Source organism: Triturus cristatus, chromosome 4_1, assembly GCF_964204655.1.
Source record: "Triturus cristatus chromosome 4_1, aTriCri1.1, whole genome shotgun sequence".
NCBI lineage: Eukaryota > Metazoa > Chordata > Amphibia > Caudata > Salamandridae > Triturus > Triturus cristatus.
In genome coordinates, this window is record NC_140585.1 from 732,811,875 (window position 1) to 732,825,547 (window position 13,673).

The window sequence follows — 13,673 nt, forward strand, 5'->3', positions numbered from 1 at the left end:
TACGGACTAGAATCAGGTCAACATCCTATCCACTGAAAGGCTACTTGTGGAAGGATAACCACTTAAGCAAAAACAGCTGATCAGCTCCAGGGCTGGAAGTGAAGTAATGGCTGGATGCATACATATGGGAATATTGAGTGATTTATGCTGTGCTCAAAGGCAACAGTACCTCATGATCATAGCAATGTAAGTTTACAGGGTAAATGATGCAAACATCAAAAATGAGATGATGCAGGAGATTTTCACCTATAAAGTTTGGCTTAAAGTATAAACTATGAAAGCGCAGCAGGATCCGTTTTGGATGCTCCTGATAGTGATATGGTGCAAGATGGGGGGTAAGGATGGCTTCCCCAGACAACGAGAATGTATTACCTCCATTCCTGTAGCCGACAGATGGAGGCGCAGACCATGAAGTGAGGAGGATGTAGACCAGAGTACTTTTAGCGAACTCTGTTAGCAAGGGGCTGCTAATTGGTTCTTTTGAGCATGGCTATATGGTAGCAGGTAAGGGTGGGACTGGAGTTTGTTCAAGGTGAGGAAGTTTCTAGGCTAGGCTCGAACTGCCCTAATTTTTTGTTCCTAATTGCTTTTTCGACAGGTTAATATGCTAGAGCTACAGGGCAGACTTGTAAACCCTTTTTGGAACCAGGGTCAAATAGTTTTTAGAATCAACAATGTTATTCGGTTCATAAGGGACATACATGGATCAACATGCTCACCACAGTTTTTCTAAAATGGTCTGTTCTTACTTCCTCGTAGTTCTTCTGGAGTCCCATAGGTGCATCTTTCTGTTATTGGTAAAACCGGGATTACCTTTGAGAACTTCACTGCCTCTTCCACCCATTACAGAAATATTGTTAATCCTGACCCCAGTGAAGTTTACAAATAAACTTTAAAGCCAAATGTTGTGAGTTTTTGCTGATCTTATTGTCTTTTCAAACTAGCGCTATCTATTTGCATAGAATTACACTAGTTCTTGTAGTCATAATGTTCTTGGGAGTCGGATCTGTCCTTTGTTCGTCCATTCGTTCAGAAATTCCTAATCACCTTCCTGAGCAAATTATTAGAATTTGGAATTGGCCATACATCCCAGTGAAACGAGAAACTTTTATGAATGACAAATCGCTGTTTTAGTTGTTGATTGTCTTTGTTTCCTGAATGTGGTGCACAAAAAGGTGCACCAACTGAAGATCCCAACTAGGTCGAAACTGGTCTTTGATTGCTTGTGTTATGGTTCAGAGAGGTCCTGGCTTGACTTTTTGGACCAAAAACAATGGACTGAAATGCAGCCTGAGTAATTACCAGGAATGCTAGAATTAATTCATACATTTCATCCATCAATCTGTTGTATTCATTGTTTTCAGAGTGGAATATTCTGCCCATAGCTCTCTGATCTATGAAGCAAAAACTCCAAATATCATCAAATTAGGCCTAGCATTAAGTTACACATTGACTGCTGCTCTGGCAGAATGCCAGAATTATTTTGGTACTGTTTGAAATTGTGAACTCCATTTCAATGACCTGAGATGTCGCTTACGACTTCTGCGACTGTATATGATGTGTCCGCAGCTGCTAGGAGACCTACAGTCTACAGGTACTCTATTCTAAAGGCCATCATTCACAAAAACCTAAAGTACGCCCTTCACTGTTAGGGAATTTGACATTTGGTAAAGGGTGATTTTGCTTGTGTACAAACTGGTACACACCCAAACATTCAAGTGGGCTAGGCCTACCTTGCTGTGTACAGAAAGAGCACTACAAAAACAAAATTGAGTATACATATGACACACAAGACAATATTGTGTGCAATTTGCGTCAGTCTTGCTTGTGCTTTATTTATCACAAATAAGGATATAGAGCAGACCTTGCCACGTGGATAGAAATACTAGTCACATATCAACAGTTTACATCACATTGGAGTAAACGCTGAAGGGTTGAACTGGAAACATCAACCTTTGATCTTCAATTGTGTTTTGAGTAGATGAGGTAGTTAGCAAGTTTGTTTTAGAGCTTGACTTTCAAATTTCAATAGCTTGATGGAAGAAGTCTTAAGATATTTTTCAGGTTTATGCTTGTTAGGATTTCTCATAAGAGGCTCAACTAACATCAATCTGTTTCTCACTTCATGGTGTGGAGTTTTTTCTTGGGCAGCAGTGCAGACCAAGATGAAGGGCTTTGTATGGTGCAGTCAATTTTGGAATTTATTCTTGCTTGAAAGCAATCCTATTGGATGCCTATTAGGATAAGAGTGGCACACAGTTTTTTTGTCTCCTTTTGACTAGAGTGTGTACAGCAATGAAAATGGGCTTGATGTGCTAGTGCTAGTGGAAGATAATGGCTAACATCATTGTTCTGAAGTCAGCAAGCCTTGGTTTCTGGCACGTAGTGAACTCGAGGCTGTTTATGCTAATGCTTAGGATGTGGCAGTGTAAATGTGATTCGTTTTAAAGCACTGGTGAAATGTGTGCAGCTTAAATTTGGTTCAGGTTAATCGGAAACCAATCTGTTTTCATTATTTAATATAAATGATAACCTGTATATTTTTCTCCCCTCTTGATATTGCTGTCATTTAGAACTGGGGTGAATTTGCAGTTGCTCTCAGTGATGTACTAGAAACCTGGAAGTATTTTCTGCATGATAAACTGGGCCTCCAGCATGAGATGAAAGAGCCTGAAGATTACGCAGAGTTTCGAAGTACCTACGACACTTTTCTGAAGAACAGCAACATGTTGGATCTAATTGATGTCCATCAAAGGTTTTCGGAGCTAGAGGATGCAAGTACCTTTGCACCATTATCTCCTGTAAGTGATATTTAACTCTTTTCAGTGATTATCATGTTTACCTGTTATGTTTTGGTTAAGTATGCAGATTCCTGCATATAAATTGTCTTTATGAAGACGAGCTCTTCATCTACAACATGTGGAAGAGTATTGAATCCGTTCATCGACCATTCGTTTTGGCTTCAGGTGCATCCTATATCCACCCTTGAGCAGAAGAAAGCAGTGCCGAAACCTGTTTATTGTGGTTGAGCCAGTACAGCTGGGCTATTGTACTGACCATGCCTAAAACTGAGGTTCCCCACTTATAAAAAAAACCTTTTCTTTCAGTTACACTGATTGTAAGAATTTGCCCATAATTCTGAACTGACTTGATACTTTCCTGATTTTAGCTTGTTGATATTCTCTTTAATAAATCACACTCACAATTATGGCACCTTTGAAATCCAGCTAACAATGAAGGCCTTGTTCCAAAATGTAAATCAAAGACCCAGTTCAAAGTTTTAAGTGGATAGGTTTCTCACAGAGCGATATTTAACACATTTCTCTCGCTCTTTTTATTCCCTACAAGCTGTTTCTAGTATCTTTTTGAGTTGGTCATTTATAAATCTAGTACTGAAGGAATCCACTTCCGTTTGTATATCATTTAATATAAATGGGGGAGAGGAGTTGGCCTAACGGCTAGGGCCGTCTATCGCGAATCTGGGGAACCGGGATAGAGTCTTGGCAATGGCACTTGAATATCCTGTCATTCTGGGCAAATCACTTAATCTCCCCGTGCCTAACAAAAATGAATTTGTCCTCATGTCACGCAAATGGTTCTATGTAAATCGTTCTGATACCTGAAACCGGGTCAAGTTCGCGCTATATAAAACTCCGTGAAATGAGAAAAAATTAAAACAAATTCCAGTTTTTATTTGTAAAACCTCTTCTTATTAAATGCAGCCATCTACAAATATTTAATCCTCCACTGAAAGACTGCCTTTTCAGTTGGGATACCGCCAATATATTGCGCAATGTGGGATTAACGCTTTCGAGCAGTCTGAATCTAATTATCCTTTTTTGCCTTCAGTGTTTTGAATTCTTGGATGCTTCAATGAAAAACCTTGTTTCCTTGCTTAGGCTTGTTTGATGGTCGACATACAAGCCATGTTGTTCGAGCTGTTATGAATGTTCATAATCCACCTTATTTATGTTGCAGAGTAGTTCTAGGCCCCACTGTGGCTTGTGACCGATACAATTTCCACAGCAAATACGACCTGGATAGGGTTTAACCAGCTAGTTGTTATACCAACCTAATATTGCCAAGTACTGTCTTGCTTGTTTTGCATCTTCCACTTGGCCAGCTGCGGTGTGGGTTCCAGGGTGCTGAGTGGCCACTTGATTTTGAGCCGATGGTAGTAGGGCATTGGCAGCGTTGCTGCTTCAATAGAATTTTTCCTGGCTGCCTAATATACTGGTGCTAAAAGGTAGACCTTCATAGGGTAGCCTAGCAGCTGGGAACAGGCCAGTCTCCGCAGTGCTTTTGGCTCTGAATACAGCAGGTTTACCCAAGCGGTTATGGGCCAACATTTAAACAAAACTGCGTATGTAGGATACTTTTGAAGAAACCGAAGATTGGGAGACCGAATTTAAGGAGGTTTGGTTTTGCTCTGATGCCAAGTGCGTTACTTTCATTTCACATTTTGCAGGTTTATTATTGGAGGACTTGGGGCTTTAAGGACTACAGTGACCTTCCTGGCACACTTTGGAGGGGGGTGGGGGGCGGAGGGTGAGGTTGAACTCCCCTCTCCAATATGAAATCCTTTACATTTCTCACTTTGCTGTATTAGTGGCTTGAATGTCTTTTGCTTATTCTATGCTTACATTTGTTTGCACATTGATGTGAATGCATTCAATAGCAGTAAATTTCCATGTGCGTTTTTTTTAATTCTTCTAAAACAGATTAAAATCTTGGAATTTATTTCTGATGGCTTCCACAGTTCGGGAGAGCGAGATGAAGTACTTTCAACTATCTCAACACCAAGTAATAGACTGACTCAGAATAATGCAAAGGTAATCCAGCTTGAAGGTCCTTTACCCCACTTATTATTTTGTGATATATATAAATGTATATTTTTTTGTCTGACAGCTGAATTTAGGCTTCTTTGCTGGATAGAAGGTGCTGGTGTTTCAGCACAGGTGATAGTTTAAAAACAAGGCCTTGCTGAAGTGTGAATTCAGTGGATGATCGTTAGGGTAGGGCAATTTGGTCAGCTGCATGTTTAGTCCCTTTGAAGACGAACCAAGATGGAATTGGAGATGGGTACCAGTGGACTAAGCTAGGTTGTTTGGTGGACTGTGTTTGTGAGCAAGAGCTCGAGTGTATTCCTTATTCATTGGAAGATCCAATTTCCGAATTTTTGTTGTCTTACTTTTTTTCTTGCAAATGTTAATTCATGGATTGATTTAGAAGCCAAATTTACAATGTTGTACACCCTGTTCAAGGTTTGGAGCCAAACAATATCCCGGATGGAGAGGCTGGGTAGGTTTAGAAGGCAAGTCTACAGCCTCAGAGAAGATATTGTCATGAATTTGGGAGATTTCACTAATCAAGAACGGCTAGTGCTGCGTATAGAGATTGCGAGGGGTGAATGAGGAGTCCCAGACGAGGTTTTTGTTAATTTGCTTATAATGTGAAAGATTTATTTGTGAGCCACAGACACAATTCTTTAATAGGGGAATGTAGTGTCACTGTTTTTAAGGGCACCTAAGCAATATTAGTATATTTTCGTTGGCACCTTCGTAATCGTGATTTCTTGCTCTTTCTGCTTTCCTGGTCATACTTTGAATTCCTGGAACTGTTGAGTGAACCAGGGAGATCATTGAATTTATTTTTAATTCTACTGATAGAGTAGCAAAAGACTCAAGTGTACATAGGATCCCACTGCAGTTGTAGTGGGGACCTTATTCAGATCGTTATTTTGGGGGGAGTGGGTAGAAGAGGGAGAGCATAAAAGGAAACTGATTTTTCCGGTTTCTATACATATAGGAAATAGAAGCAGAAGGAGGCAGGAATAATGATAGAGCAAGAAATGGACTGTCCAGATAATAGGGGTGACAATGATGTTAGCAAGGAACTTTACAGAGCCAGAAACCAAGTCAAGCATGTGCACAGTTAATGAGTGGCGTTGGAAACCAATTGAGCATAAGTACATCAAATAAGTAATGAGGAATGTCTTTTGATGTGTCCTTTTGATGTGATAGTTGAAATAGTCTATAACAGGGATGTTTTCCCAAAGTGAAGCTGATTGCATCTTCACAAGGCCGAAGGAAAGGATTGTCAGAGGGTTGACGATCAACCAACATAAAACATTGTTTATGTAAGGAGGATATATAACTAACATTTTTGGTGCCAGCAATAGTGAAATATCAAAAAGTTAGATTTAAGAAAAATTGGCATAACACCCCCAGTTTTCTCAGAGCTGTTCGGTCCAGCTAACCATGTAACCTGAGGCTTCTCAAATGTCAGCATGGGGTCATTTCATGAGTCCTGTTTTAATAAAGGCTGATGGATCTGAATTAAAGCCACATCTTGACTGCTTGGTAGTCTGAGAGATTTCAGTCTCCTACAGGCATTGGGAGTTACCTGTTTTCTGCAATGCACGTTGGTCAGAGCTGGAAAATATAAAAGCATGCATCACTGGAGGAAGGTCAAATGAAAAAGATGTGCCTTTCACTCCTCTGTCCCTTTCGTTTCAGGTGTGATGACTGGCTTGCCTTAGGCATGCCAGAAGAGTGGTCACGCTAGTGTGTTATTTAAACGGACGCTACAGCAAGAGTTGGGGGCCAGGTGAGGGAGGGGGACATTTATCTCTGCCCTCTTTCTGCCTCTAGATCACCCCCAACTGTCACTCGTACCAAGGATACCCAAGGGAGAGAGTGGGACAAGTAACTGGGTAAGACAAACTGCCAACTGTGAGCTGGGCAGTAAGGAAACCACTCTTTGAAAAGGTCCCTTGGAGAGCAATTATGGACAATTTGTAGGAACTGGGATTTGCTGCTGGAGAAGAGGGTCATTGCATTGAATGATTGCAGTTAGAGGCAGGGCATCAGAGCTATTTGAAATAATCCTGCGAAGAGAGGGATGGCTTAGGGGCCTAGTGGGATGGGCTCTCGAAATATAGCCCCAAGAGCATATTGAGGCAGCAGTTGTAGCTGGAAGGCAAATAGCAGTTTTTTAGATAAATAGGGGGTAGCCTAGGCACAATGGTTAAAAGATTGTGGCAGGGGCATTGTGGTACAGGGGAAGTGTGTATGTTGAGACAGGAGTGGGGATTTGGAGAAGAGGAATCTTGGGCACTTATGGGGTATAGAAGAACTACTGACTGGGTTACAGATCTATACACTTTTGCATTTAAAGGGATTCAGAAGTCTCACCCAAATAAGGCACTGTTTAAAGAGCATCAGGCACAGAGGGAGATGGTAACTAGTGGCACGGACAAAATAAGTTCGAACAATTGTGAGTAGCTGGTACTGAGATTGAGTGTCTTCGTCTCAATATGATTGAGGGTGTTAATGAAAATGCCGCGGACACGATTTTAGCCAGGGGAAATAGGTCAGTTACGACATGGTCTCAGAAAAAAGCAAGTCCAGCAGTTTGTGAGCCGGTGGCGAAAGGGGGTGGGGGAATAAAATCGAAATTAACCAAACAGCCCAGGCAAAAAAACAAAGGGGGCCCCCCAAGAAATATAAGTAAGCACTCGACTGGTGCAGCTGGGGCGAGGGAGGAGGGGCAGATGATTTAAACAAAGTAGCTCCATGTCCCAATGTGGTGCACGAGGAGATTGGTTTAGAACTGGTCAGGAACAGCGCACTTTGGGCCAAAATTGAGCATCTCCTTATCCTTGCCGTAAAACCCTTATTATCTAAATTAGACCGGATTGAGTCTCACTTGATGGAGATGGGAAATTGGAGAAAGGGTCCCGAGTTGCACCAGGAGAGTTTGACAAGTGGGAAAAGTGTGGATATTACAGGGAGGACCGTTAGTGATCATGTGGAGGCAGAGAGAAGGCCTTCTGATGGGAAGAATGGACTAGGAGCACAGATGGTCAAACAAGTGCCCGGTACTGGAAAAAACCAGGACCAAGGACATGCGATTAATGAGGGTGAGGCAGAGGCGGGGACCTACTCCGGATCAGGCTACTAGGGGGATCACGAGTAAGGAATATAACAGGGACTCGGAGGGCGAAGGCTGCGTGCAGGGATCGAAGGGGTTGATACACCTAGATCTCCCTCCTGCATGCAGCCCATACACATTGGTTCTCGTGGGCGTGCCGGCACCCAAAGGGAACACCCGGGAAACGACAAACATTAATAAACAAGATGGCACACTGGCTAAGTCAGAATGCGAGGTTTAATGGTATAGACCTTAGGCATATTTTAATGGCGAGGAGAGTAGCATGGGTAGGGAAGTCTAAAAAAGTATACCCAGGGGACTGTGTTGTAGTAACCCTCAGGCACCCTAACCTGGTGGACAAAGCACTTTGCTGCTTCAGAGAGAGAGCGTGGGAGGAACGATTAGCGATAGGCTTGTTGCCCCTTGAATTTTTTTATAGAAATCCAGCAAGATTAGCATTGGAGGCTAGCAATTATGGAGAGGGATCATTAGAATGCGCATATGGAGCAGGGAGAGAGAGATATCCCCTTACGCAACAGGTCCGACCCACTGCTTAGAGGGAGAGTTTTAAGTGAGGTGGATTGACGGTGGGGAAAAATGGAAGGGCACAGCAGCTAGACCAAACAAAAGAATCGGGTAGGGTCCCATAGGGTGTTGACGCGGGGTATGGGGATAACATGGACCTGTTAATGGAAAATGTAGGGATGGCAGGGAGGATTGCTACTACGGTAGCACTGGAAGAAGGCATCACACCAGAAAGAGTAGCACAGGACCCCATAAACTTGTCTCAGTTGGAAGTACATAAGGTTAAAAATTCCAACGTAATAAAAATAACATCTTGGAATATTGCAGGGCTTGCGTCCAAAATAGAGGACCCTGATTGGCTGCAATATATTCAGGGTTTCCAGATTATATGTTTACAGGAAACCTGGATAATAGATTGTAGTAATATTCACTTAGTAGGTTACAAGCGCTTCGCTGTCCCGGCCCGAAAGTCCTGCTCAGGGAGAGCCATGGGGGGATTGTGTATTTTTGTGGACCTACAATTGGGAGGCACTTGGACTGATCTAAAATGGTCCTCTGCTTGTATGCAGGCCCTTAGGTTCTCTAATTATGGGGACTGTATTCTCTTGGTTTATTTTTATAACCCAACATCACAAAAAAAGACAGGGTCTGGTGTGGAAGAGTTAGATGCTAGGCTCACTGCAGGGATTTGGGTCTACAAGGGGGCGGTGGCCCCGTTGGTAGCCGTTGTGGGTGATTTTAACTGTCATCTTTGCCCTGACTTGAGACCGGCTCAAGGAAATTGGTCTTCGTGCCCGGTTAGGATCGGACCACACTTTGAGCACTCAATTGAGGGCAATGAGCTGGGAAGGGTGTTAAGCAAACACGCCCTTGAGCACACTGTGGATTTGATAACCAAAGAGAGGGAGGGAGAGAGAGATTAATCCCACTTTTAAGGGGAGGGGGTGCTCCTCTTTCATTGATTTTATAGTAGGCTCTAAATTTTTAGAAGACCGGGTAAGTGGGGCTGATATTGACCTAAGTGCTTTTAGTGACCACAACCCTTGAGGGTGTGGTCACTAAAAAATCTAAAATGAAGGTAAGAGGTGGCAGCTTAGAGAAAATAACAGACCAGGGGAGAAGGTTAAAATGGGCCAAAGTGGATGTATGTACCTTTTATAAAAAAACTCATAAGAGAAGGCAAGAGAGAACTAGAAAGGTGCCTGGACCCCGTGGTTGAGGGTCCAGAAGTAGTTAAATGCTTTGAGGCAGTTGCCCATCTAGTGGACAAGTTGTTGTGCTCCACCCACCATGGTCCAGTTATGGATAATCCAAGATGGTTCGACAAATGCTACACTTTAGCCCTTAAAAATTTTAAAAGTTGTTTAAAAATCTCACCAAGGGATAAGTTGAAAGTTAAAGAGTCAAGGCTGATTTTATAATCAGGCCGTTAAATGCAGGAAAAGATCCATTCAAACACAGGCCTGGGAAGACCTAAGGAGGGACACATCCGCTTTCTGGAAAATAATTAATAATCCATGCTTCCAGGATGCTAGTGTTCCCGCACTCTGCACCAATATCTTGCCGGAAGATTGGGTAGCTCATTTCAAAGGCCTTTCTAATTATGTAGCGGATAGCACAATCACCTCTGAGGTGGAGGCAGGGGAGGTACCTGCAATTATGTTTACGTTGGAGGAGATCATTGGGGGAATACAGGGTCTATCCCCTAAAAGCGCCAGGACCGGATGGCATTCCCCCGGATCTTTTTCTAGGTAATATTGAGTTGTGGGCGCCCATACTGACGAGTGATTAATGCTGCAGTAATGTTTGGCTTTCCCAGTTCGTGGTCCACAGCGATAATTGCCCCTATTTTCAAAAAAGGGAATAGGGACTATCCTCAATGTTATCGCCCGACCTCTCTGACCGACGTCACAGCGAAAGTTATGGGACGTGCGATTTTAGCTCGATTGATGGATTGGTCGGAGGAGAATCGGGTCATTACTGATGTTCAATATGGTTTTAGACCGGGGAAATCTACATCCGACCAGTGTATAAATCTATACTTACTAGTGGCTAAATATACTCTAGCAAGTGAGGGGTCGGTCTATTTAGGCTTTATGGACCTAACTGCCGCATTTGACCATGTAAACAGGGAAACATTATGGGCTCTTTTAAGTAGGTTGGGGGTGGATGGGGGACTTATAAATATACTTAGGGACCTACATTGTAATACATCTGCTAGAGTCCGATATAACCGTGAGGGGAACCTATCGGCATCATTCTCATGCACCAGTGGGGTTAGACAAGCGTGCATTTTGGCCCCCTTTCTGTTCTTCCTATATATTAATGGATTGGAGCAAGCATTACTTGATCTTAAGGTGGATTCCCCCAGAGTAGGATCTAGGCCAATCCCAGTTCGGCTCTACGCAGACTACGCAGTACTACTAGCACGCACACCCAGGTGCTTGCAGCGTCTAATAGACTGTTTTGTTAATTTCATGGACACGCTGGATTTGTCGGTCAATCTTTCTAAATCCTTTGTTATGGAGGTTGGACGCAAACCCATTAAGAAATTCACTTATAAAATGGGTGACAATAGTATAGGGAAAGAACAACATTTCTCATACCTAGGCATTTTATTTGATGGGCGTTTAAATTTTAAAATTTTACTGGAGGAACGATGCATAAAGTTAGTCTCGGCCACAGGGTCCATTATGAATTATGGACGCAGGCTGGGACGGTGGTCCCAGGAGCAGATAGCAAGATTGTACACCTCAATTTGCTGTGCTAAGGTGTTATATGGAGCTGAACTTTGGGGCTGTAGAGAAGTCCATCAGCTTCAGACAGAGGAGAATAAATACCTGAGATCCCTACTTAACATTCCCCAAAGTTCCTCGTCTTATGTCACCCATGAGGAATTAGGATTGGCTTATATAGAGGATGTGGTTAATTTGAAGCAGATTATGGCCAGGATTAGGATATGGGCGAACCCAGAGGCTGAACTAAACAGGCAAATAATTATGGACAGCATCAGTAGGGATAAAGGGTTGTCCATTCCTTGGTTGAGACATGTAAAGTCCTCTCTTGAGTCTATAGGATGTAAAAACCTCTTTAATACCCCCATGGTAATTACCCGTTTGGACAGGAAATTGGTGATGAAAAGCTATTTTAACTATGTCCAATTGCAGAGAGAAACAAAAGAAGGGGGAAAGAACTCTGTGATAGCTTACAATATGTTGAAAACGGTGGTGGGGATGGAACCGTATTTGACCCTTATGTGTAATGCTCAGGATAGGTTTTTAATCACCCATTTTAGGCTCAATCTTTTACATCACTTGTTATCTGTACCTCACGGTTTTACTGTTTCGGTTGAGCAGAAGGGTCCCTGTGGCTGCGATCTACGATCTCCTCAGGATACCCTTCATTTTGTACTGTTATGCCCATTTTATTCAGTGCCGAGACGTCGATTTTTAGTTGGTATTTTAAAACAGGCTAAATTCAAACAGGCCAGGGTCGCCTTGTTTCACCTACAAATGGTAAATGACTCTCGGACTCTGTTTTGTGTGGTGAATTTCCTGAAGATGGCCTTAAGAATAAGGAAAACAAGAGGGGTTTGCTGAAACAAAAATTAGTACTGTATTTGATGTATAGCAGCATGGATTTTAATGAAATCTTTTATTTTTATTGCTATGTGCTTTTATGGTGTTCTGTAGATGCTGAATAAAGATTTTTGATTGATTGAGTGTCTTAGTCATTTAGGTCTGTAGGGGCAGTAGAGGCTTCAAGGGAGCTTGAGAGGAGGTGTCCCATGTACTTGGGTAGGGTTGTTGCGTTGGGGCATGCAGTGCGGGTATCTTGACAGGAGTAGTGCCAATGGCCACATAAGCAAGGTAACTAGGATTTGCAGAAATGTTAGCTCTTTTTATGGCACAGAGGAAAAGGGTTGTTGTGGGCAGTTGATGGTGATGACGGAGCACCCTGAGCAGTTTGGGTTAGGGCACAGAGGGTTGTTTTGGGATAACTGGGGTGACCAGTCTTGGGGCATGTAGAGAAGGCATCTGCAGCTTACAGTGATGTGGTCCATAGATTGGATAGTGTGTAGGGCTTTTATCACTGTAATTAGTGTTGTGGGGCCACAGAGCAAGATCTAGGGCGCAGTGTGAAATGGCACATTGGGCAACAGGAATATCAGGTCTGATGGGAACAGCTGATGATGGAATTACAGGCCTTGTGATACTTGAACAGGGTGATTGGGATTGCACAGAGAAAGCAGAAGTGAAGAGGGAGAGTTGGTCTTGGGATCCTGAGGGACGTGAATAATGGTACATTGGTGGTGGATGTTTGGTGTCTGGGACAGCTGGGATTAAAGCTGAGGCTAGAGGGACTATTGCATTGGGAAAACCAAGGTTTCTGGGGTACGGAGTAAGAGCTCCTGGGCCAAACTGGAAGAGCACTTCAAATATCAAATCAAATCGCTTTATTTCGATATCCAGTATCTTAAAAGCTTATCCATTATTACAACCATTAAATGCTTACAAAAGATATAAAACATCAGTTTAAAAATATAAAATACTAAATATAAAATACAACCATCATTAGGCTCATCAAATTCTAGAAACCCTCGATGTCGGGTAATAAAATTATTGCAGAGATAGTCTAGTCTAGAGTCAATATTTGCAAAGCCCATTTGTTGCCCTTCTAGTCATGAAAGCCTTTTTGTTCATTCTCCATTGAGTAATTTTTAGGGTATCTCTCAAGAATAAAGTGACTGTGCAATATGTGGAAAATTGGTCATAACACTTAAAAATAGAAACCTAGGTCTTTACGCAGGTATTTAAACCTTACAATCCAAGCACAGCCTAGGTATTTGGCTACTCCACAGGCAAAGAGGGTCCGCGGGTCAGCTTTTAGAATTCGTAGAGCAGTGCAATAATCACGTGTACTCAGCTCTCTGCAAATAGGTTTCAGCCATTTCATCCTTGCACTTTTATAAGTGGGGCAGGCAAACATAAAATGGGCTATGCTCTCTGCCGGAGCTTTGCAACAGGGGCACCCTAGGGGCGTCTGATATGGGGTGCTCCATTTTGCCGTTAGCTCTCTAACCGGCAGAGAACCAACCCTAAACTGAATATAGAGCGCTCTATTGCGTGGTATTTTTGTAAAATCTAGGTATGGTTCTAAAGACGTACATTGTTTATGAAGATAGAACTCATCCGCCAATCTACCAGCTCTTG

General features: G+C 42.7%; 1 protein-coding gene across 3 annotated transcripts in view; it reads left to right on the top strand.

The window, feature by feature from the left end:
* Positions 1-13,673, top strand: part of PARPBP (PARP1 binding protein) — a 226,949-nt gene that overhangs the window by 49,536 nt on the left and 163,740 nt on the right. For all 3 annotated transcript variants that reach the window (XM_085653228.1, XM_085653230.1, XM_085653229.1), the window contains exons 3-4: positions 2,574-2,801; positions 4,722-4,832. In XM_085653228.1, the coding sequence (XP_085509354.1) occupies positions 2,574-2,801; positions 4,722-4,832 (339 nt within the window). The remainder of the gene's footprint in view (positions 1-2,573; positions 2,802-4,721; positions 4,833-13,673) is intronic.